Source organism: Capsicum annuum, chromosome 12, assembly GCF_002878395.1.
Source record: "Capsicum annuum cultivar UCD-10X-F1 chromosome 12, UCD10Xv1.1, whole genome shotgun sequence".
NCBI lineage: Eukaryota > Viridiplantae > Streptophyta > Magnoliopsida > Solanales > Solanaceae > Capsicum > Capsicum annuum.
Window position 1 is genome coordinate 232,912,967 of NC_061122.1, and position 25,254 is coordinate 232,938,220.

A 25,254-nucleotide genomic window follows, 5' to 3' on the forward strand; every position below is an offset into this window, starting at 1 on the left:
GTACGTAAAAATATTACTAGTACTTTGTTATCGCTTTCATTTGACATTTCCACGGAAAGACTTGTGCATTGACTTGAATATCTCATTCATTTGGAAGTGGAACTGTCCTTTTCTCCACTGAAATGATACATTGAATGTAGAAACAGGAATTAGCAAGTTCCCCAAAATCAAAGTAGGGGGAATATGTGACCAAAATCAAAGTGAAACATCAACTTGAAAAGGTTCATCCTTTGTAGTCAAAAAGTTGATCAAATTTGTCCAAGTATCACATAATGTCGTTAAGAAAAAACATGACCATGGACTTATGCCACAATACTTGTGTTACTTTTTGGTTTAAAAAATTGGCAAGTGACATTTCAATGGGAAGACTTGTATTGACTTAGAATGTCTTAGTTATAGCTTTCACAGAAAGTTCCAAGTAATGAACTTATACCAAAGTGAAATGACAACTTGAAAGACTATAGCATTAGCAGTTCATTATATGTCTCATGAATTTTGATTTGAGAATGACACAAAGCACAACTTCCTTTCTTGATTACCAACTAACTTTCTTGCAAAATGGGCTACGGGCGCCTCTTGTTTCTGCTATTAGCATCTTTCTTTCTCTGTCGACTTGTTTTTTCCTCATCGGAAATATGCCGCAGAGATCAAAGTCTTGCCCTCGTAGAATTCAACCAGTCGTTTGTTGTTGATGCCTCATCTGCATCTTTTCTATGTGACGAGCAGTCTTATCCAAAAACGAGTTCATGGAACATGAACGAAGATTGTTGCTCGTGGGAGGGGGTGATATGTGATGAGACGAGTGGTCATGTCATTGAGCTTGATCTTAGTTGCAGCCAACTTGTCGGGGAGATTGATTCCAATAGCAGCGTATTCCGACTATCTCATCTCCAAAGGCTCAACCTTTCTATGAATGACTTCTACGGTTCTCACATCTCCCCTCAATTCGGCAGGTTCTCGAGCTTGACACATCTTAATCTTTCCAACTCCAATTTCTCAGGTCAAATTCCTTCTGAAATATCTCATCTCTCCAAGTTACAATCTCTTTTCTTATCGGACAACAGTGAGCTCGGACTTGCAGCTTACGATTTCAAGATGCTTCTTCAGAATTTGACCCAATTAAGAGAGCTTCATCTTAGTGGCGTGAGCATCTCTTCCACCATTCCTCTGAATTTCTCTTCTCATTTAACAACCATGAGGCTGAGGGGTACGAGATTGTATGGGCTAATACCCGAGAGAATATTTAACCTGCCCAACCTGGAAACACTCGACTTAAGTTACAATGATAAGCTCAACGGTTATTTTCCAAAGAACAAATGGAATAGCAGTGCATCTCTCAAGGAGTTAGATCTCGTAGGAGTAAATTTTTCTGGTAATTACCTGCCTGAATCTATTGGCTATATAACTTCGTTGCAGAGATTGGTACTTAGTTCATGCAATCTCTCGGGGCCGATTCCAAAATCTCTGTGGAATCTCATCCGTCTGGAGTATATGGACCTTCAAGATAACCATCTCGAAGGACCAATATTTCCTCGATTTACAGGTGGACTGCAGAATCTGAGCACACTTATGCTATCAAATAACTCCCTGAATGGAGCCATACCGTCCTGGATATTCTCCTTGCCGTTACTGAGTCATCTAGACTTGAGTAATAACCACTTTTCCGGTCAACTTAAGGATTTCAGGTACAATTCGGTACTAGTCATTATTGATGTAAGCGAGAATCAGTTGCAAGGGTTTCTCCCCAAATCAATCCAGAACCTCAACAGCGTAGTCTCAATTAATTTAGCATTGAATCAGTTGCAAGGTCCTCTTCCCAAGTCATTTCAGAAACTCCTCAATCTAACATATCTTGATCTTTCATATAACAATTTTAATGATAGCATAGATGTCAGCGTCTTCTCAGACCTCAAACAACTTTGGTATCTTGATCTTTCATTTAATAGTATTTCTCTGACAAATGAAAACAAAGTCAAGTCTACCGTGCCTGAATCTCTTGAATACTTATATTTGTCCGGTTGTGAAGTAAACGAACTGGATTTTTTGAGGTCAGCAAACCAGCTACAGACTTTGGATCTTTCAAATAACAAGATCCGAGGAAGAATTCCTGATTGGCTATTGTCTAATTGGATGCATTCCATTTCAAATCTTAATCTATCCCACAACATGTTGACAAGTATTGACCTGATTCGTCTTCCTCCTCTAACTATTGATTTACGGTCCAATTTTCTTCGAGGGATGCTACCAATTCCACCAACCTCCGTAGAATATTTTTTCATATCAAATAATAGTCTCACTGGGGAGATCCCTTCTTCTATTTGCAATTTGACATCGTTAAAAGTTCTAGACTTGGCAAGAAACAATTTGAAGGGAGCTATTCCGCAATGTTTGGGTAACATGAGTGACCAACTCGAGGTTTTGGATATGCAACACAATAGTCTTTCTGGGAATCTCCGAACAGCTTTTAGTTCCGGAAGTCAACTTAGAAGCTTCAACTTGCATGACAATAAGCTAGAGGGAAAAATCCCAAGATCCTTGGCCAATTGCAAAGAGTTGGAGGTTCTCGACTTAGGAAACAATCACCTCAGTGACACATTCCCTATGTGGCTGGGGACTCTTCCAAATCTACAAGTGTTAAGCTTGAGATCCAACAATTTGCATGGACCTATAAGAACTTCAAGGAGTTTGAAATTGTTTCCTCAGCTTCGGATGTTAGATCTCTCTTCCAATGCATTTACAGCAGAACTGCCGACGAGTCTTTTCAGAAGTCTGAAAGCAATGAGGAGAATTGATCAAACAATAAAGGCACCAGGTGATGATGCACAAGCATATTACCGAGACTCAGTAACTGTTGTAACAAAGGGATTGGAGCTTAAAGTTGTGAGGATCTTGTCTTTGTACACCACTATGGATCTTTCAAGTAACAAGTTTGAAGGGCATATTGGTAGTATGATGGGAGATCTCATCGCACTGCGTGTGTTGAATTTATCTCACAATGGGTTGCAAGGTCATATGCCACCATCACTTGGAAAGTTATCTGTGGTTGAATCATTGGACCTTTCATCCAACAATCTTTCGGGAGAGATACCAAAACAACTTGCTTCTCTCACATCTCTTGCAGTTTTAAATCTCTCCCGCAATCATCTTGAAGGATGCATTCCAAAAGGACCTCAATTTGCTACATTTGGGAAAAATTCATATGAAGGCAATGATGGATTGCAGGGATTCCCAGTTTCGGGAGGTTGTGGAATTAACTTGATACCAGAGAAAAACAACACAACATTTGAGCCGGATGAAGAAAGTGATTCTACATTTCTAAGTGAGCTCAGTTGGGAAGTGGTTCTGATGGGATATGGTAGCGGATTGATTATTGGATTCTCCATAGCATATGTCATGCTTTCTTCTCGAAAACCAAATTGGCTTTCTCGGATCTATGAAGATTTAGAATACAGAATTAGTATGAGAAGTCGAAAGAAGCAGCAATGTCATACAAGTCAAATGCATTACAGAAGAAGAGTAAGAAGAAGAAATAATGGCATCTAGACAAGTTCCCTTTCATACAAGATGTAATGTCAAAACCTTCAGGTATATATTTATATTGAGCTTGCTCTATACTGATTTGTTTTTAGTTTATAATAATCTATGTAGCTCGGGCTCTTCAAAATGTCATGGGATGCAGGTCGGATCCTTTCCAAACTAGTGCATTTTTGGAGGATCCGACATGGATTTGGGAGCATTTTTGGAGAGTCCGAGCAGCTTAGATCTTAATGGTATATATAGTATATCTTCATCTAAATATTTGATGGAGAACCTTGGAGTAACCGGTAAAGTTGCTGCCATGTGACTAGGAGATCACTTGTACAAGCCTTGGAACAGCCCCTTGCAGAAATGTAAGGTGAGGCTACGTACAATAGTTGAGCTTAGTGCACCGGGCTCCCCTTCATTTAAATATTTCTATTTTTATTAGATAAGTGAATGATTTCGTGAAATGTATACAGTGCTATTCGTATCTACACTTAGGGAGAAACCTGAAGAGAAAAAAAAGGAAAATATAAATAATCAGGTTATAATGTATGCTTAACCATTGAGAATCATTTTAGCTACCACAGAAAAATATGTTCAATCGTCTTTCCAGTAGGAAAAGCTCAAACAATTATTATAAATCCAAGTGTGTTATTTATGATTTGAAATTCCAATGAGCTTTTCCCTTGTTATGTAAAAAGAAAATAATGTTTGAAACAATTAATCATTCAGTGTCAATGACTATAAATGTGTGAGAGTTGATATAATTGTTCTGTATCTAACTCTCTCCTTTCAACCTTTTGGGAAGTAGATGTAGGCTTGCAATGACTTGGAAGATGGATATGGACAAAGAGTGTGTCTGGCTGACATATCAGGGACCGGAATGACCGTGGGAATTGTTTCTTGCTCTTGCGACTGATGTATAGAGGTGTGTGCGCCTGTGTTTTTTTCTTTTCCGAAAAATAGGTGATGAGGGGTAATGACCTTTGTAATAGTTTTGGAGCTTGTCCTGTCATATTTTCATCGCTGCTATAGCAGATTTGTTGTCTAATACTAATAAATGCAGATACCTAAAGTTACGCTTCTGTTTTTCTGCTTTCGAGCCTAGCATCTCTCGTTAATTGACTCAGGTTCATGATGACTCTATTTTTTGAAAATTTACATGCCTATGCTCACTATGATGATTGCAAGATCTCCTCTTATACATAACCTAGAAGAACTAGTTGGCTTTTGTGTAGAAGAAAGTCACATCACACTTTTTTCTATCTGTACAAACCAGATTTGAGGGGAAAGAAAGAAATATTGAACCAAGAATAACAGACACCAAAGATAAAAGTCCATTCTTCTGTTTACGTTAAGGAAGAATTTCAGTTGGTGTAGATTACATGAACAATTTCTATGAATGTGAAAACTTACAACAGTAAATAGACTGCACATACAGGAAATAGTTACTATTTCTCAAGCCAAGTCGACATTTCATTCTTCACTAGCAGCATAACGGTATTGAATATTTTGTTAACTTCAAAAGAGATGGTTTCAACTTCTGCTTGTATTACTTCCTAATCTACGATTTTCTATATCCCTCTTGTTTGTATACAATACTAGTAATATTTGGGGTTGTCTAATTGAGATTTAAAAATGAGTCAAAAGTCATGAGTAATTAAGATAAATATATACAAGATGAGAAGATATTAGAGAAATTGATAACCCCTACACCAGATAAGTCCATGGCAATATAAAAAATATAATACCTAATCAACTATTGTTGTTCCTATCAGAATTGGTAGATACATTTGACGAAATGGTTAACGGCTGAAAAATAATAAGCAGAAGGTGAAAAGTTATTTTCAGTTTTAGTATAAAATGATGATATGATATATCTGTTGTAGCTTTCGCTGAAATGACAAACTTGAAAGACTAGCATTAACACAAAGCACAGCTTTCTTTCTTCATTCCAACTTTCATGCAAAATGGGCTATAGGCACCTCTTGTTTCTAGCATCTTTCTTCCTCTGTCAACTTGTTTTTTCCTCATTGGCAATATGTCCTAGAGATCAAAGTATTGCCCTTGTAGAATTCAACCAGTCTTTTGTTGTTGATGCCTCATCTGCATCTTTTCTTTGTGACCAGCAGTCTTATCCAAAAACGAGTTCATGGAACATGAACAAAGATTGTTGTTCGTGGGAGGGGGTGATATGTGATGAGACTAGCGGTCATGTCATTGAGCTTGATCTTAGTTGCAGCCAACTTGTTGGGAAAATTTATTCCAATAGCAGCTTATTCCAACTGTCTCATCTCCAAAGGCTCAACCTTTCTTTCAATGACCTCTATGGTTCTCTCATCTCGCCTGAATTTGGCAAGTTCTCGAGCTTGAAGTATCTTGATCTTTCTTGGTCTCGTTTCTCAGGTCAAATTCCTTCCGAAATCTCTCATCTGTCCAAGTTACAGTCTCTTGTTTTGTGGAACAACAATGAGCTCAGGCTCGAAGCTCATGATTTTAAGATGCTCCTTCAGAATCTAACTGAATCGAAAGAGCTTCATCTTACTGGCATAAACATCACATCCACCATTCCTTTGAATTTCTCTTCTCATTTAACAACTCTGAGGCTGAGACATACGGGATTGTATGGGACAATACCTGAGAGTATCTTTAACCTGCCCAACCTGGAAACACTTGACTTAGCAAATTTTCAGCTCAGTGGTTATTTTCCAAAGACCAAATGGAACAGCAGTGCATCCCTTAAGGAGTTGATTCTCAGAGCAGTGAATTTTGCTGGTGACTTTCTGCCCGACTGTCTTGTCTTTGTAACTTCATTGCAGAGATTGGAACTTAGTTCGTGCAATCTGTCGGGGCCAATTCCAAAATCTCTTTGGAATCTCACCCGTCTGGAGTATTTGGACCTACAGAATAACCATCTTGACGGTGCAACGTTTCCTCCGCTTACAAGTGGACTGCAGAATCTGAATACACTTTTGCTATCAAATAACTCCCTGAATGGGGAAATTCCATCCTGGATATTCTCCTTGCCATCACTGAGTGAACTACACTTGAATGATAATCACTTTTCAGGACAACTTGAGGATTTCAGGTACAGTTCAACACTACACAATGTTTATATAAGCAATAATCAGTTGAAAGGATATCTTCCAAAATCAATTCAGAACCTTGTGAGCCTAGTCCATATTGATTTAGTACACAACCAGTTTCAAGGTCCTGTTCCAGAGTCACTACAAAACCTAGTAAACCTAACATGGCTTGCTCTTTCTGCCAACAATTTTAATGGCAGTGTAGACGTCAGCGTCTTTTCAAACCTCAAAAACCTTTACTATCTTAGTCTTTCACATAATAGTATTTCTCTGACCAATGAGAACAAAGTAAAGTCTACCCTGCCCCAATCTCTTGAGTACTTATTTTTGTCCGCTTGTGAAGTACGTGATTTGGATATGTTGAGATCAGCAACACAACTTACGTACTTGGATCTTTCAAATAATAAGATTCAAGGAAGAATTCCTGATTGGGTATTGCCTAATTGGATTCATCGTATGACAAATCTTAATCTGTCCTACAACATGTTGACAAGTATTGGCCCCATTCCTCTTCTTCCTCTAGATATTATTGATTTACGGTCCAATAATCTTCAAGGCTCGCTACCTAATCTTCTGCCCACTCTACGATACTTCTTCATATCAAACAATGATCTAAAGGGGGAGATCCCTCTTTCTTTTTGCAATTTAACAATATTAAGAGTTCTAGATTTGGCGAGAAATGATTTGAAAGGAGCATTTCCTCAATGTTTGAGTACCTTGAGTTACCTTGAGGTTTTGGATGTGCAACACAACAGTCTTTCTGGGGATCTCCTAGCAACTTTTATCTTTGGAACTAAACTCAAAAGCTTCAACTTGCACGGCAATAAGCTACAGGGAAAAATCCCAAGATCCTTGGCCAATTGCACGCAGTTGGAAGTTCTTGATTTAGGAAATAATCACCTCAATGACACATTCCCTATGTGGCTGGGGACTCTTGCAAATCTTCAAGTTTTAAGCTTGAAATCCAATAAATTACGCGGAGTCGTTAGAACTTCGAGTAGTTCGACATTGTTTCCTCAGCTTCGGATGTTAGATCTCTCTTGCAATGCGTTTACAGAAGAATTGCCCACAAGTCTTCTCAGAAATCTGAATGCAATGAGGAGAATTGATCAGACAATGAAGGTACCAGTTGATGAAACAAGAAGATATTACCAAGACTCGGTAACTGTTGTAACAAAGGGATTAGAGCTTAAAGTTGTGCGGATCTTGTCTTTGTACACCACTATGGATCTTTCAAGTAACAAATTTGAAGGGCATATTCCTAGTATGATGGGAGATCTCATCGCGCTGCGTGTATTAAATTTATCTCACAATGCGGTGCAGGGTCATATACCACCATCACTTGAAAAGTTATCTGTAGTCGAATCGTTGGACCTTTCATCCAACAAGCTTTCGGGAGAGATACCAAAACAACTTGCTTCTCTCACATCTCTTGCAGTTTTAAATCTCTCCCGCAATCATCTTGAAGGATGCATTCCAAAAGGACCTCAATTTGCTACATTTGAGAAAAATTCATATGAAGGCAATGATGGATTGCGCGGATTCCCAGTTTCCGGAGGTTGTGGAAGTAACCGGATACCAGAGACAAACGACACAATATTTGTGCCGGACGAAGAAAGTGATTCAACATTTCTAAGTGAACTCAGTTGGAAAGTGGTTCTGATGGGATATGGCTTTGGATTGATTATTGGATTCTCCATATCATATTTCATGCTTTCTTCCCGAAACCCAAATTGGCTTTCTAGGATTGCTGAGGATTTAGAACACAGAATCATTATGAGAAAGCGAAAGAAGCAGCAAGGTCAAACGCATTGCAGAAGAAGAAGAAATAATGGCATCTAGACAAGTTTGCCTTCACGCAAGACGTAATGTCGAAAACTTTCAGGTATATATTCATATTTTCTTTACTGTTCCTTATTTAGTTTATCTTAGTGGTATCATATAATATCTTCATTTTAATATTTCTTGTTTCTCTTATCTCCTCTTGAGAATCATGTTAGTCACTACAGAAAAATATGTTCAGCCTTCATCATAGTAGGAAAAGATTATTATTTATCAAAATGTTCTCTAAATTCCAATGACCATCTCTCTTGTTATGCAAAAGAAAATAGCATTGAGATAATTGTACTGTATCTAACTACTAACTTTTTGTGTGTAAATGAAGGCATGCAGTGACTAATGAGAAGTCTTCCGTGAATTTGTCTTTGAAATAGCCAAACGTTAGAAGGTGATGAAGAAGGAATTACATACAGTTATGAAGGCATACACCAAGAAGATGTTGAAAATGATAAGAAAGATCGAAGAGTATGAAAAGACGTTTAGGTTTATGTAAGAGTGAAGTTTTTCCAATGATATTATTGAGCTTAATGTCTCTCTCCCTCTTCCACCCTCTTTGCGTCCTGCGATATTATCAAAGGCCCCCCTTATATTACCACTAAAAAATGTGCGTAGACTTATATGAACCACCTCCTTCGATGAAAAATTACATTGCGAATCCCCTTGGCATTTTATGTATATATAGCTTAGCTTCTTCATATTTTGAACCCCCTTAATGAATATCTGAGGTGTCTCCCTAGTATATTATGTTTATATCTAGCCTCCAACTTTGCTTGAAATAATATGCTACTGTAAGACAATTTTTGAGATATTGCAGCTCAAGATTAGATACCTGATAAGTGATATCACATGTTCTATATGCTGGAACCTTGCATCTGACAAAAGAAGAAAGAAATACAGTTGGTATATATCAGAGTTATATGACCCTCTCTCACGAGTCACTTTCGTTGACATTTCCACGGAAATACTGTAGTACTAAATTACTACAGTATGTTTGATCTGTTCAACAATGATGGCTAAAATCAAAGAGAAATTAACAACAACCTCAAAAGACTTGTCGATTGAAATTTCTTTGGAAAGACTTGGGCATTGATCGACTTGAGCCAAACATCTGAGCAGTTTTCTTGCTTTCTTCCCTACCAACTTTCTTGCAAAAATGGGTTATGGGCACCTCCTTTTTCTATTATCTTTCTATCTCTGTCATGAACTTACTTTTTCTTCATCCAGATTAGCTCATTTGTGCCCCAAAGATCAAAGCATTGTCCTTCGAGAATTCAAGCAGACGTTTATTGTAGATGCATCACTCACATTTTTTATTTGCGATTTCTTTGGTCAGAAGCCTTATCAAAAAACAGACTCGTGGAATATGAGCAGAGACTGTTGCTTATGGGATGGAGTGAAATGTGATGAGTTGACTGGCCATGTTATTGAACTTGACCTCAGTTGCAGCAGTCTTGTTGGGACCATTGACTCCAATAGCAGCCTCTTCCGACTCTCTTATCTCCAAAGGCTTAACCTTTCTGGAAATAACTTCTTTTCGGTAATCTCTTCTAAATTTGGCAGCTTTTCGAGCTTGACTCATCTTGATCTTTCCTACTCATCTTTCTTAGGTGAAATTCCTTCCGAAATCTTCCATCTTTCCAAGTTACAGTCTCTTATTTTATCAGATTACCACATAGGGCTCAGACTTGAACCTCACAATTTTAAATTGCTTCTTCAGAACTTGACCCAATTAAGAGAGCTTGATCTTTCTCGCGTAAATATCTCTTCAACCATACCTCCAAATTTATCATCCCGTTTAACAAGTCTGGGCCTTGCTTACACAGGATTACACGGGATATTACCTGAGAGTAACTTTCACTTGCCAAGCTTGAAAGTTCTTAACTTGATTGGCAATGATCAGCTCAGTGGTTATTTTCCAAAGACCAAATGGAACAGCAGTGCTTCTCTCGCGAAGTTGAACCTTGATGGAGTAAATTTTTCTGGTGAGCTCCTGCCTGATTCTCTTGGCTATGCAACTCCATTGCAGATATTGTCACTTAGTTCGTGCAATCTCACGGGGCCAATTCCGAAATCTCTTTGGAATCTCACCCGCATAGAGACCTTGGACCTAGGAAATAACCATCTTGACGGACCAACATTTCCTCAGTTTACAAGTGGACTGCAGAATCTGAAGAGACTTTGGCTATCAAATAACACCCTGAATGGAGCAATACCGTCATGGGTATTCTCCCTTCCATCACTGAGTGAACTACGATTGCGCGACAACAACTTTTCCAGTCAACTTGAGGATTTCAGGTACAATTCAGTACTAGTCCATATTGATATAAGCAAGAATCAGTTGCACGGATATCTTCCCGAATCAATTCAGAACCTTGTCAATCTAGAAATACTTGATCTTTCATCTAACAGTTTTAGTGGCAACGTAGATGTCAGCCTCTTTTCAAACCTCAAACAGCTTTCCTCTCTGGATCTTTCATATAATAGTATTTCTCTGATCAATGAGAACAAAGTCAATTCTACCTTGCCCCAATCTCTTCAACACTTACTTTTGTCCGGTTGTGAAATAAATGAAGTGGATTTCTTGAGATCAGCAAAAGGGCTTCAGGAGTTGGATCTTTCAAATAACAAGATTCAAGGAAGAATTCCTGATTGGGCATGGTCTAATTGGATGCATTCAATGGCATATCTTGATCTATCCGATAATATGTTGACAAGTATTGACCAGATTTCATCATTTTACCAACTATATAGTATTGATCTACGGTCTAATTTTCTTCAAGGGACACTACCAATTCCACCAACCTCTGTAGAAACTTTTTTCATATCAAATAATAGTCTCACTGGTGAGATCCCTCTTTCTGTTTGCAATTTGACATCACTGATAGTTCTAGATTTGGCAAGAAACAGTTTGAAGGGAGCGATTCCGCATTGCTTGGGTAACATGAGTGACCAACTCGAGGTTTTGGATATGCAACACAACAGTCTCTCTGGGAATCTCCAAACAACTTTTAGCTTTGGAAGTGGCCTTAAAAGCTTCAACTTGCACCACAATAAGCTAGAGGGGAAAATCCCAAAGTCCTTGGCAAATTGCACACAGTTGGAAGTTCTTGATTTTGGAAACAATTACCTAAATGACACGTTCCCTATGTGGTTGGGGACCCTTCCGAATCTTCAAGTTTTAAGCTTGAGATCCAATAAATTGCATGGGCCTATTAGAACTTCAAGTAGTTCGAAATTGTTTCCTCAGCTTCGGATGTTAGATCTCTCTTCCAATGCTTTTACAGCAGAATTGCCAACAAGTCTTTTCAGAAATCTGAAAGCAATGAGGAGAATTGATCAAACAATGAAGGCACCAGGTGATACAACACAAACATATTACCAAGACTCGGTAACTATTGTAACAAAGGGCTTAGAACTTAAAGTTGTGAGGATCTTGTCTTTGTATACCACTATGGATCTTTCAAGCAACAAATTTGAAGGGCATATTCCTAGTATGATGGGAGATCTCATCGCACTGCGTGTGTTGAATTTATCTCACAATGGGTTGCAGGGTCCTATACCACCATCACTTGGAAAGTTATCTGTAGTCGAATCATTGGACCTTTCATCCAACAAGCTTTCGGGAGAGATACCAAAACAACTTGCTTCTCTCACATCTCTTGCAGTTTTAAATCTCTCCCACAATCATCTTGAAGGATGCATTCCAAAAGGACCTCAATTTGCTACATTTGAGAACAATTCATATGAAGGCAATGATGGATTGTGCGGATTCCCAGTTTCAGGAGCTTGTGGAAGTCACCAGATACCAGAGACAAACAACACAACATTTGTGCCGGATGAAGAAAGTGATTCTACATTTCTAAGTGAACTCAGTTGGAAAGTAGTTCTTATGGGATGTGGTTGTGGATTGATTATGGGATTCTCCATAGCATATGTCATGCTTTCTTCTCGAAACCCAAATTGGCTTTCAAGGATAGCTGAACATTTAGAATACAGAATTAGTATGAGAAGTCGAAAGAAGCAGCAAGATCAAATGCATTGCATAGAAGAAGAAGAAATAATGGCCATCTAGACAAGCTCCCTGTCACACAAGATGTAATGTCGAGAACTTTCATGTATATATTCAAACTTCTTTACTGTTTCTTATTTAGTTTATCAAATTATATAATGATATTCTTATCTCCTCTTGAGAATCATGTTAGTCACTACAGAAAAACATGTTCAGCATGCATCCCAGTAGGAAAATCTCAGTGATCAAAAGATTATTATTAATCAAAATGTTCTGTATCTAACTTTTCCCTTTTAACTTTTTGTGGTGTAAATAATGTAGGCATGCAGTGACTTATGAGATGTAAATGGCCAAAGAGTGTGTCTAGCTGAAGTATCAAGAATTGGAAGGGCTATGTGAACTGTGTTTTATTTTTGCTTTTTGCTTTTATAGCAGTGATTATAGACTTGTGTATTCACTTAAAATATCTCATTAGTTTAGAATTGTCACTTTCTTCCCATTAAAGATGCTTATATTGACTTGTTCAACAATTGATGACTAAATCAAAGTGGACACATCAGCTTGAAAAGACTCATCTGTTGTTGCATATCTAATTCTTTATTGCAGCAATATAATTATTACCTTTCTTTTATATGTTTCCAATGGAGGACTTCTGTATTGACTTTGAATATTTCAAATGTACATAAAAACATAGAAATAGGAAGTAGCAAGTTGACTCAAATCCACAGTGATCAAGAAAAAACATCAACTTGAAAAGGTTCGTCCTTTGTAGTCAAGTATCATATGAACTTTCATTCTTGCAAAATGGGCTACGGGCACCTGTTGTTGCTACTATTAGCATCTTTCTTTCTCCGTCATGAGCTGCTGTTTCTTTTTCTTCGTTGGCACCTCAATCATGCCGCGAAGATCAAAGACTTGCCCTTATAGAATTCAACAAGACCCTCGTTGTAAATGCCTCACTCGCAGCTTTTAACTGTCAATTCTATGAAGCGCAGAAAGCTTATCCAAGAACAAGTTCATGGATTATGAGCAGTGATTGTTGCTCGTGGGATGGAGTAATATGCGATGAGATGACCGGCCATGTCATCGAGCTTAACCTCAGTTGCAGCCAGCTTGTAGGGAACATTGATTCGAACAGCAGCCTATTCCAACTCACTTATCTCCAAAGGCTTGACCTTTCTGGGAATAACTTTTCTAATTCACAGATTACACCTAATTTTGGTAGGTTTACGAGCTTGACACATCTTGATCTTTCCCACTGGTCAAATTCCTTCTGAAATCTCTCGTCTTTCCAGACTACAGTCTCTTGGTCTTTCTGGTGACTTTCCTTTATTTCTTGATGATGTTGAGCTAAGACTCGCACCTCACGATTTTAAATTGATACTTCAGAATTTGACTCAGCTAAGAGAGCTTGATCTTAGATATGTGAACATCTTTTCCACCATTCCTCTAAATTTTTCGTCTCATTTAACGAATCTGAGGCTGGGAGGTACAGGATTGAATGGGATAATACCTGAGAGTATTTTTCACCAGCCCAACTTGCAAGTTCTTAACTTAGAAGGCAATAACGCCCTCAATGGTAATTTTCCGAAGACCAAATGGAACAGCGATCTCTCGTGGACTTTTCCTTCAGTGGCGTAAATTTTTCTGGTAATTTGCTGCCTAAATCTCTTGGCTATCTATCTTCTTTGCAGTTCTTGATGCTTTCTTCTTGCAATTTGTCGGGGCCAATTCCAAGATCTCTTTGGAATCTCACCAATATACAGTATTTGATCCTTGAAAATAACAATCTGGAAGGATCACTTCCTCCGTTTTCAAGCGGACTGCAGAATCTGTTTCAACTTTCCCTTAGAAACAACTCGTTGAATGGAGAATTACCGTCCTGGATATTCTCCCTACCGTCACTATCTGCACTACACTTGAGTTTCAACCGCTTTTCCGGTCAACTTAAGGATTTCAAGTACAATACAGTAACCGAGATTCGTCTAGGACATAACCAGTTACAAGGTCCTCTTCCCAAGTCTATTCAGAACCTTGTGAACCTAGCGTGGCTTGATATTCCGTCCAACCACTTTACTGGCAATGTAGATGTCAGCTTCATTTCTGACCTCAAAAAACTTTGGTTTCTCGATCTCTCATTTAATAATATTTCGCTAACCAATGAGAGAAAAGTCAAATCTACCTAGCCGGAGTCTCTTGGACACTTGCGCTTGGCCGCTTGTGAAGTAAATGAACTGAATTTTTTGAGATCAGCAGGGCAGCTTGAGCAGTTGGATCTTTCTTATAACAAGCTGGCAAGCATCGACCAGATTCCTTTTTCTCGTCTATATTATATTGATTTACGGTCCAATATTCTTCAAGGGTCGCTACCTATTCCGCCACCCTATGTGCAGTATTTCCTCATATCAAATAATAATCTCAGCGGTGAGATCCCTTCTTCTGTTTGCAATTTGACATCACTGATAGTTCTGGATTGGGCAAGAAACAGTTTGAAGGGAGCGGTTCCGCATTGCTTGGGTAACATGAGTGACCAACTCGAGGTTTTGGATGCGCAACACAACAGTCTTTCTGGGAATCTCCTAACAACCTTTAGCTTTGGAAGTGCACTTAAAAGCTTCAACTTGCACGACAATAAGCTAGAGGGAAAAATACCAAGATCCTTGGCCAATTGTTCGCAGTTGGAAGTTCTTGATTTAGGAAAGAATCATCTCGATGACGCATTCCCTATGTGGTTGGGGACTCTTGCAAATCTACAAGTTTTAAGCTTGAGATCCAATAAATTGCAAGGACCCGTTAGAACTTCAAGTAGTTCGACATTGTTTCCTCAGCTTCGGATGGTAGATCTCTCTTCAAATGCATTTACAGCAGAATTGCCGACAAGTCTTTTCAGAAATCTGAAAGCAATGAGGAGAACTGATCAAACAATGAAGGCACCAGGTGATACAACACAAACATATTACCAAGACTCGGTAACTGTTGTAACAAAGGGATTGGAGCTTAAAGTTGTGAGAATCTTGTCTTTGTACACCACTATGGATTTTTCAAATAACAAATTTGAAGGGCATATTCCTAGTATGATGGGAGATCTCATCGCACTGCGTGTGTTGAATTTATCTCACAATGGGTTGCAGGGTCCTATACCGCCATCACTTGGAAAGTTATCTGTAGTAGAATCATTGGACCTTTCATCCAACAAGCTTTCAGGAGAGATACCAAAACAACTTGCTTCTCTCACATCTCTTGCAGTTTTAAATCTCTCCCGCAATCATCTTGAAGGATGCATTCCAAAAGGAAATCAATTTGATACATTTGAGAACAAATCATATGAAGGCAATGATTGGTTGCGTGGATTCCCAGTTTCAGGAAGTTGTGGAAATAACCGGATACCAGAGACAAACAACAAAACATTTGTGCCGGATGAAGAAAGTGATTCGACATTTCTAAGTGAGCTCAGTTGGCAAGCGGTTCTAATGGGATATGGCTGTGGACTATTTATTGGATTCTCCATATCATACGTCAATCCAAATTGGCTTTCTAGGATAGCTGAACACTTAGCATACAGAATTATCATGAGAAGGCAAAAGAAGCAGCAAGGTCAAATGCATTACAGAAGAAGAAGAAGAAATAATGGCATCTAGGACAAGTTCCCAGTTGCACAAGATGTACTGTCAAAACTTTCAGGTATATATCCATATTGAGTTGAAATTTCAATACTATCTCCCTAGTTATGTAAAAGAAAATAATGTTCGAAAACAACTAATCATTTGGTGTCGATGACGGATCTCAATTGTGTTTCCATTATTTCCTTTCTATATAATTGTGTGAGAATTGCGATAATTGTTCCTTCAGTACATACTTTCTTGCCCAGGTTATGCAAAATCTCGAAAAAGTTACTGTTATGTGTTCCTGAATTACAACTCATAGGATCTCCTCTCATACATATGTACGAGACCTTTTTGGTCTGATTGAAACAGTTTATTTTGGAAAGATACGCAAGCAAAATATATTGGCGATTGACATCAGTAAAATAAGTCAAAAGAGATATCCAGGGTAATGCGCATTAGAATTCCATCAAAGAGTAAATAAAGTAATATTTGGCCAAGAAGAACAGACACCAAATCTACATGAATCACACATTCCGATTCTAATAACATGAAAACTTAGAATAGTACACAGATTCCACGTACAGGTAACAGTTGCCATTTCTCAAGCCAACACAACATTCCATTCTTCGCAAGCAGCATAACAGTACCTCAGAGCTCTGGTTGTCCTGCAAGAGGATCGAATGGATCAGCAACCTCGTTCTACATAATCTTAGAATGCATCTTATTCTGAATGAAACCAAGAAGCTTATACCAAGGATCAACCACAAATCTTATTAGAGAACATTGGGGAGAGAGCCAAAGCTCTTAGACACTTTAGTATATCAAATTCAAATGATGAATTGCGCACTTTCTTACAGTTGCACTTTATTTATGTACCGTTCTAAGTTTTCACATTCTTCTGGTTCAATATTTCTCTCTTTCCCCTCTATCTGGTTTCTCCACAAAAAGTTCTTCTAGGTTATGTATAAGAGGATATTTTAAAATTGTAAAGTCAACTGGTTATGCAAAATCTTGAAAACATCACAGTGAGCGTAGACATGTAAATTTTCAAACAGTAGAAGCATCATGAACAACCAGGTAACTTTAGGTATCTGCACTTTATTATTAGGCAAGGAATCTGCTATAACAGCGATGAAATTTGACAAGACAAGCCCCCAAACTAACAAAGGTCATTACCCCTCGTCAGCTATTTTTCGAAAAAAAAAAACCACTACAGACAACACAGGCACACACAACTCTATACTCAGTCACAAAAGCAAAAAACAATTCACGCGGCCATTCCAGTTCCTGATATTTCAGCCAGACACATTCTTTGTCCATGTCCATTTCCATAACTTCACAAAAGGTTGAAAGGAAAGAGTTAGATACAGAACAATTATCTCAATTCTCACACATTTATAGTCATTGACAGTGAATGATTAATTGTTTCAAACATTATTTTCTTTTACATAACATGGAAAAGCTCATTGGAATTTCAACTCATAATAACACAAGTTGGATTTATAATAATCGTTTGATCACTGAGCTTTTCCTACTGGAAAGATGACTGAACATATTTTTCTGTAGTAGTTAAAAATGATTCTCAATGGCTAAGCATACATTATGACCTGATTATTTATATTTTCCTTTTTTTTTCTCTTCAGGTTTCTCCCTAAGAGTAGATAGGAATAGCACTGTATACATTTCACGAAATCATTCACTTATCTAATAAAAATAGAAATATTTAAATGAAGGGCAGTCCGGTGCACTAAGCTCCCGCTATGCGCAGGGTCTGGGGAAGGGCCCGACAACAAGGAACTATTGTACGCAGCCTCACCTTACATTTCTGCAAAGGGCTGTTTCCAAGGCTTGTACAAGTGATCTCCTGGTCACATGGCAACAACTTTACTAGCTACTCCAAGGCTCTTATTCAAATATTTAAATGAAGATATAATATATACCATAATGAGTTAAGTTGCTCGGAATCTCCAAAAATGTTCTCGAACCCATGTCGGATCAGCCAAAAAATGCACTTGTTTTGAAGGATCCAATATGCACCCCATGAAATTTTGAAAAGGCCAAGCTATATAGATTATGATAAACTAAAAAAGAATCAGTATAGAGCAAGCTCAATATAAACATATACCTGAAGGCTTTGACATTACATCTTGTGTGAAGGCGAACTTGTCTAGATGCCATTATTTCTTCTTCTTCTTCTTCTGTAATGCATTTGATCTCGCTGCTTCTTTCAACTTCTCATAATAATTCTGTATTCGAGATCTTCAGCTACCCTAGAAAGCCAATTTGGCTTTCGAGAAGAAAGCATGAAATATGATATGGAGAATCCAATAATCAATCCACAACCATATCCCATAAGAACGACTTTCCAACTGAGCTCACTTAGAAATGTCAAATCACTTTCTTCATCAGGAACAAATGTTGTGTTGTTTGTCTCTGGTATCTGGTGACTTCCACAACCTCCTGAAACTGGGAATCCGCGCAATCCATCATTACCTTCATATGAATTGTTCTCAAATGTATCAAATTGAGGTCCTTTTGGAATGCATCCTTCAAGATGATTGCGGGAGAGATTTAAAACTGCAAGAGATGTGAGAGAAGCAAGTTGTTTTGGTATCTCTCCTGAAAGCTTGTTGGATGAAAGGTCCAATGATTCGACTACAGATAACTTTCCAAGTGATGGCGGTATAGGACCCTGCAACCCATTGTGAGATAAATTCAACACGCGCAGCGCGATGAGATCTCCCATCATACTAGGAATATGCCCTTCAAACTTGTTACTTGAAAGATCCATAGTGGTGTACAAAGACAAGATACCCACAACTTTAAGCTCCAATCCCTTTGTTACAACAGTTACCGAGTCTTGGTAATATCTTTGTGTTCTATCAACTGGTACCTTCATTGTCTGATCAATTCTCCTCATTGCTTTCAGATTTCTGAAAAGACTTGTCGGCAATTCTGCTGTAAATGCATTGCAAGAGAGATCTAACATCCAAAGCTGAGGAAACAATTTCAAACTAGTTGAAGTTCTAACGGCTCCATGCAGTTTATTGGATCTCAAGCTTAAAACTTGAAGATTTGAAAGGGTCCCTAACCACATAGGGAACGTGTCATTTTGGTAATTGTTTCCTAAATCAAGAGCTTCCAACTGCATGCAATTGGCCAAGGATCTTGGAATTTTCCCCTCTACCATATTGCCGTGCAAGTTGAAGCTTTTGAGTCCGCTTCCAAAGATAAAAGTTGTTAGGAGATCTCCAGAAAGACTGTTGTGTTGCACATCCAAAACCTCAAGGTAAGTCATGGTACTCAGACATTGTGGAAATGCTCCTTTCAAATTATTTCTTGCCAAATCTAGAACTTTTAATGATGTCAAATTGCAAAAAGAAAGAGGGATCTCTCCCTTTAGATTATTGTTTGATATGAATAGGTATTGTAGAGTGGGCAATAGATTAGGTAGTGACCCTTGAAGATTATTGGACCGTAAATCAATAGTATTTAGAGGAATACGAGGAATGGGGCCAATACTTGTCAACATGTTGTAGGACAGATTAAGATTTGACATGGAATGTGTCCAATTAGGCAATACCCAATCAGGAATTCTTCCTTGAATCTTGTTGTTTGAAAGATCCAAGTAATAAAGAATCGTTGCTGATCTCAAAATATCCAATTCGCGTACTTCACAAGCGGACAAAAATAAGTATTCAAGAGACTGGGGCAGGGTAGACCTGACTTCGTTCTCATTGGTCAGAGAAATACTATTATACGAAAGACTAAGATAGTTAAGGTTTTTGAGGTTTGAAAAGACGCTGACATCTACACTGCCATTAAAATTGTTGGATGAAAGATCAAGCCACGTTAGATTTACAAGGTTCTGAAGTGACTTGGGAAGAGGACCTTGCAACTGGTTGTGTACTAAATCAATATGGGCGACGTTCACAAGGTTCTGAATTGATTTTGGAAGATATCCTTTCAACTGATTATTGCTTATATCAATATGTAGTAGTGCTGAACTGTACCTGAAATCCTCAAGTTGTCCTGAAAAGTGATTATCATCCAAGAGTAGGTCACTCAGTAATGGCAGGGAGAATATCTATGATGGAATTTCTCCATTCAGGGAGTTATTTGATAGCCAAAGTGTGTTCAGATTCTGCAGTCCATTTGTAAACGGAGGAAACGTAGCACCTTCAAGATGGTTATTCCGTAGGTCCAAATACTCCAGATGGGTGAGATTCCAAAGAGATTTTGGAATCGGCCCCAAGAGATTGCAAGAGTAAAGCACCAAGAACTGCAATGAAGTTACATAGACAAGAGAATAGGGCAGAAAGTCACCAGAAAAATTCACTGCACTGAGAGATAAGTCCACGAGAGATCTGCTGCTGTTCCATTTGGTCTTCGAAAAATTACCACTGAGGGCATTATTGCCTTCTAAGTTAAGAACTTGCAAGTTGGGCAGGTGAAAAATACTCTCAGGTATTATCCCATTCAATCCTGTACCTCCTAGCTTCAGAGTCGTTAAATGAGACGAAAAATTTAGAGGAATGGAGGAAAAGATGTTCACATATCTAAGATCAAGCTCTCTTAGTTGAGTCAAATTCTGAAGGATCAATTTAAAATCGTGAGGTGGGAGTCCTAGCTCATCATCAAAAAATAAAGCAAAGTCACCAGAAAGACCAAGAGACTGTAATTTGGAAAGATGAGAGATTTCAGAAGGAATTTGACCAGAGAAAGATGAGTGGGAAAGATCAAGATGCGTCAAGCTCGTAAACCTACCAAAATTAGGTGAAATCTGTGAATTAGAGAAGTCGTTCCCAGAAAGGTCAAGCCTTTGGAGATAAGTGAGTTGGAATAGGCTGCTGTTTGTGTCAATGTTCCCTACAAGCTGGCTGCAGCTGAGGTTAAGCTCGATGACATGGCCGGTCATCTCATCGCATATTACTCCATCCCACGAGCAACAGTCTTTGCTCATAACCCATGAACTTGTTCTTGGATAAGCTTTCTGCGCCTCATAGAATTGACAGTTAAGAGTTGCGAGTGAGGCATTTACAACGAGGGTCTTGTTGAATTCTATAAGGGCAAGACTTTGATCTTCGGGGCATGATTGAGGTGCCAACGAAGAAAAAGAAAAAGCAAACTCATGACGGAGAAAGAAAGATGCTAATAGTAGCAACAACAAGCGCCCGTAGCCCATTTTGCAATAGAGAAAGTTTATATGATTCTTATTAAGCAAATTTGATGGACTTGTTGACTACAAAGGATGAACCTTTTCAAGTTGATGTTTTTTCTTAATGACTATGTTCCCTACTTTAATCACTCTGGATTTGAGGCAACTTGCTACTTCCTATTTCTATATTTAATGTATCTGTTTTAATGGACATTTTAAATATTCAAAGTCAATACACAAGTCTTCCAGTGGAAACATCAAATGAAAGCTAATAATTATATTGCTGCAATAAAGAATTAGATAATTAGATAACTCTTTTCAAGTTGATGTGTCCACTTTGATTTAGTCATCAATTGTTAATATAAGCATCTTTAAAGGGAAGAAAGTGTCAATTCTAAACTAATGAGATATATTATGTGAATACACAAATCTATACATGGAAATATAAAATGAAAACTACAATGAGGTAGTACTTTCATTTTGATATGTTAGACATTATTTAAGTGAATATATATTCTGATACATAGCAGTTAATTATGGGCTAAAAAAAAGATGATCAGAATGTTTTGCCCAATTCAGATGTACAAGTCTTTTGGAAAGTGACATCTCAAGTCAACTCACAATTCACATAGCCATTGCAATTCTTGATAATTCAGCTAGACACACTCTTTGTCCATTTACATCTCATGAGTCACTGCATGCCTACATTATTTACACCACAAAAATTTAAGAGGGAAAAATTATATACAGAACACTTATATCTCAATGCTATTTTCTTTTACATAACAAGGGAGATGGTCATTGGAATTTCAATTCATTACAAAACATTTTGATTAATAATAATCTTTTGATCACTGAGATTTTTCTACTGGGATGAATGCTGAACATGTTTTTCTGTAGTGACTAACATGATTCTCAAGAGGAGATAAGAATATCATTATATAATTTTCATGAAAGCAATCAATTATCTGACAAAACAAGAAATATATTTAAATGAAGATATAATATAATGCCACTATGATAAACTAAATAAGAAACAGTAAAGAAGTATGAATAATATGCCTGAAAGTTTTCGACATTACATCTTGTGTGAAGGCGAACTTGTCTAGATGCCATTATTTCTTCTTCTTCTGCAATGTGTTTGATCTCGCTGCTTCTTTCGACTTCTCATAATGATTCTGTATTCTAAATCTTCAGAGATCCAAGAAAGCCAATTTGGGTTTCGAGAAGAAAACATGAAATATGATATGGAGAATCCAATAAATAGTCCACAGCCACATCCCATAAGAACCACTCTCCAACTGAGCTTACTTAGAATCGGGCAGAAAGTCACCAGAAAAATTCACTGCATAGAGAATCAACTCCTTAAGGGATGCACTGCTGTTCCATTTGGTCTTTGGAAAATAACCACTGAGATAATAATTTGCTAAGTCAAGTGTTTCCAGGTTGGGCAGGTGAAAAATACTATCATGTATTATCCCATACAATCCCGTATCTCTCAGCCTTAGTTGTTAAATGAGAAGAGAAATTGAAAGGAATGGTGGATGAGATGTTTACGCCAGAAAGATGAAGCTCTCTTAATTCGGTTAAATTCTGAAGGAGCATCTTGAAATCGTGAGCTTTGAGTCTGAGTTCATTGTCGTATAACAAAAGAGACTGTAACTTGGAGAGATGAGAGATTTCAGTAGGAAATTTCACCTGAGAAAGATGATCTGAAAAGATCAAGATGCTTCAAGCTCGAGAACTTGCCAAATTCAGGCGAGATGAGAGAACCATAGAGGTTATTGAAAGAAGGTTGAGCCTCTGGAGATGAGACAGCTGGAATAGGATGCTATTATAATCAATCACCCCAACAAGTTGGCTGAAACTGAGGTCGAGCTCAATCACACGGCCACTCGTCTCATCACATATCACTCCATCCCACGAGCAACAATCTCTGTTCATGTTCCATGAGTTCATTTTTGGATAAGACCGCTGGCCGCAAAAAGAAGGTGAAAACGAGGCATCAACACCAAAAGACCGGTTGAATTTTGCAAGGGCAAGGCTTTGATCTCTAGGGCATATTGACAATGAGGAAACAACAAGTCGATTTAGAAAGAAAGATGCTAGGAACAAGAGGTGCCTGTATCCCATTTTGCATGAAAGTTGGTAATCAAGAAAGAAAGTTGTGCTTTGTGTTATTCCAAAATCAAAATTCATGAGATATATAATGAACTGTTAATGCTATAGTCTTTACAAGTTTGTCATATCAGCGAAAGCTACAACAGACATATCATATTATCATATCATCATTTTATACTAAAAGTGAAAATAACTTTTCACCTTCTGCTTATTATTTTTCATCCGTTAAACCATTTCGTCAAATGTATCTACCAATTCTGATAGGAACCACAATAGTTAATTAGGTATTCTATTTTTTTTTATTGTCATGGACTTATTTGGTGCAGGGGTGATCAATTTCTCTAATATCTTTATCTTAATTACTCATGACTTTGACTCATTTTTAAATCTCAATTTGACAACCCCAAATATTAGTACTGTATACAAACAAGAGGGATATAGAAAATCATAGATTAGGTGGTAATACAAGCGAAAGTTGAAACCATCTCTTTTGAAGTTAACAAAATATTCAATAAATGGAGCTCCATATATATGAGGTTGCTGATATCTTTGATCCTCTTGCAGGTCAAATGGAGCTATGGGGTACCGTTATGCTGCTAGTGAAGAATGAAATGTCGACTAGGGTTGAGAAATAGTAACTGTTTCCTGTATGACAATGCAAATAAATGCTTCCATTTTTACTGTATCAGAGATTCTTTACACCACTCAAACCCAACAATGACGGGGCACAGATCAGTTGATAAGAGATATATATCACTTATATATTTTTGTCAGGATCAATTTGGACCATACAGTGAACGAACAAGAATTACATAAATCCCGATATTTTAGATTTAACTCAAAGTTCTAACTAATAACAGCTACCAAATCAATCTTCACTCTTTCTGTACTTAACTAATAACTCAAAGTTCTAACTAATAACATCTTGGGTAAACCTTGTCACCGGGGATAAGCCAAATAGACTTATATTGATGGTATCGTCTGGAATCCAGACTTGAAAATTTTTTCTCCTACAGTTATTAACAACACATCACATAGCTTAAAATACTAGATTGCACCCATGAACTAGAAATAACCAATCTGAGAACATCAACGAACTCAAACTACTAACTCAAACTACTAGGAGTGTGAGATATACAACATTATATATGCATAAAAAGAGGTGTATCAGATTGACAACGTTAAACATGCTTATAAAGATTGGAACTTCAGCTTATACTGAAGCAAGGTGGCGGAGCCAGCCGTCTTTAGGGGGTTCGTCCGAAACCAAACCCCCCCCTCGACGGAAAAATATACTATTTATACATGATTAAAATTATTTTTTATGAGGTTATAGTAGGTGTTGAACCCCCATCGACTTAGTTTTCTTTGAATATTGAACCCCCTTACCTGAAATCCTGGCTACGCCTTTGCTTACCACCCTTTATTCTTACAAGTGGGAATAGGCTCAAATTCCTTGGGCAGCATCTCATCAGATAACCTAACATGGAACTCTTAACATACTACTTATCATCAACATTAATATCTCTTACGAATACCCATAAGAAAAACTTCTGTGATTGTATTTCAAACTTATCACAAATCTCTCAACAAACTCAGTATCTTTCTGATTTCATTTGCATAGTGAAAAAGATAATCTTTGAACCATAGATAATTACACAAGTGTTTTCTCTTTGGGAGAAAGACAATTCCTTTTGCAGCAGCACACACTGGTTTTCAGCTCAGAACAAACAAACAAACAAACAATATCTGATGAATTTTGCAATTTATACAAAGTTGGCACTCATTGTCACACCACAATTGACTCAAACTACTGGATAAGCAAAAGCGCAAAACTAATACAAACAGCATCAATGAACCCAACCTACAAGTATCATTGAATTTAGACATTATAAAGATTAGAACTTTGAGCAG

General features: G+C 37.8%; 6 protein-coding genes across 12 annotated transcripts; 4 read left to right on the forward strand and 2 right to left on the reverse strand.

Annotated features, from left to right (window-relative positions):
- The first annotated feature begins 302 nt into the window (after positions 1–302).
- On the forward strand, positions 303–8,977 carry LOC107850451 (receptor-like protein 9DC3). 3 transcript variants are annotated; one of them, XM_047401414.1, is made up of 3 exons: positions 303–3,529; positions 8,431–8,493; positions 8,773–8,977. In XM_047401414.1, exons 1-2 carry the CDS (start codon positions 559–561, stop codon positions 8,448–8,450), a joined length of 2,991 nt encoding a protein of 996 aa, XP_047257370.1. In that variant the 5' UTR covers positions 303–558; the 3' UTR covers positions 8,451–8,493; positions 8,773–8,977. The 3 variants fall into 3 exon arrangements, with proteins under 3 accessions (XP_047257370.1, XP_016550467.2, XP_047257371.1); XM_016694981.2 differs by lacking the exons at positions 8,431–8,493; positions 8,773–8,977 and adding an exon at positions 4,334–4,488 and having other exon boundaries at positions 311–3,585; XM_047401415.1 differs by lacking the exon at positions 303–3,529 and having other exon boundaries at positions 4,519–8,493.
- Positions 8,978–9,390: 413 nt separating this feature from the next.
- LOC107850453 (receptor-like protein 9DC3) lies at positions 9,391–13,411 on the forward strand. Of its 2 annotated transcripts, none has more exons than XM_047401417.1 (2): positions 9,391–12,562; positions 12,778–13,411. In XM_047401417.1, the coding sequence occupies exon 1, from the start codon at positions 9,601–9,603 to the stop codon at positions 12,517–12,519; it is 2,919 nt and encodes a 972-aa protein (XP_047257373.1). In that variant the 5' UTR covers positions 9,391–9,600; the 3' UTR covers positions 12,520–12,562; positions 12,778–13,411. The 2 variants fall into 2 exon arrangements, with proteins under 2 accessions (XP_047257373.1, XP_047257372.1); XM_047401416.1 differs by having other exon boundaries at positions 9,391–12,542.
- A 643-nt stretch (positions 13,412–14,054) lies between these two features.
- Positions 14,055–14,642, forward strand: LOC124889494 (receptor-like protein Cf-9 homolog). Its single transcript, XM_047401419.1, has one exon. It carries the CDS (start codon positions 14,055–14,057, stop codon positions 14,640–14,642), a length of 588 nt encoding a protein of 195 aa, XP_047257375.1.
- On the forward strand, positions 14,643–16,094 carry LOC107850454 (receptor-like protein Cf-9 homolog; the record flags this gene model as incomplete). Its single annotated transcript, XM_047401777.1, has 1 exon — positions 14,643–16,094. A coding segment is annotated over one exon (1,452 nt), but the record flags the coding sequence as incomplete, so codon positions are not given.
- A 406-nt stretch (positions 16,095–16,500) lies between these two features.
- Positions 16,501–25,233, reverse strand: LOC107850456 (receptor-like protein Cf-9 homolog). 4 transcript variants are annotated; one of them, XR_007048528.1, is made up of 4 exons: positions 22,918–25,233; positions 22,302–22,564; positions 18,187–21,921; positions 17,131–17,395 (listed from the first exon to the last, which is right to left on the reverse strand). XR_007048528.1 is itself a non-coding variant. In XM_047401418.1 (2 exons), exon 2 carries the CDS (start codon positions 19,618–19,620, stop codon positions 18,289–18,291), a length of 1,332 nt encoding a protein of 443 aa, XP_047257374.1. In that variant the 5' UTR covers positions 19,621–21,921; positions 22,302–25,233; the 3' UTR covers positions 17,131–18,288. The 4 variants fall into 4 exon arrangements, 1 of the variants encoding a protein (XP_047257374.1); XR_007048527.1 differs by having other exon boundaries at positions 22,302–22,812; XR_007048526.1 differs by lacking the exon at positions 17,131–17,395 and adding an exon at positions 16,501–16,726 and having other exon boundaries at positions 22,302–25,233.
- LOC124885268 (receptor-like protein Cf-9) lies at positions 20,149–21,246 on the reverse strand. Its single transcript, XM_047401778.1, has one exon. It carries the CDS (start codon positions 21,244–21,246, stop codon positions 20,149–20,151), a length of 1,098 nt encoding a protein of 365 aa, XP_047257734.1.
- Positions 25,234–25,254: the final 21 nt, after the last annotated feature.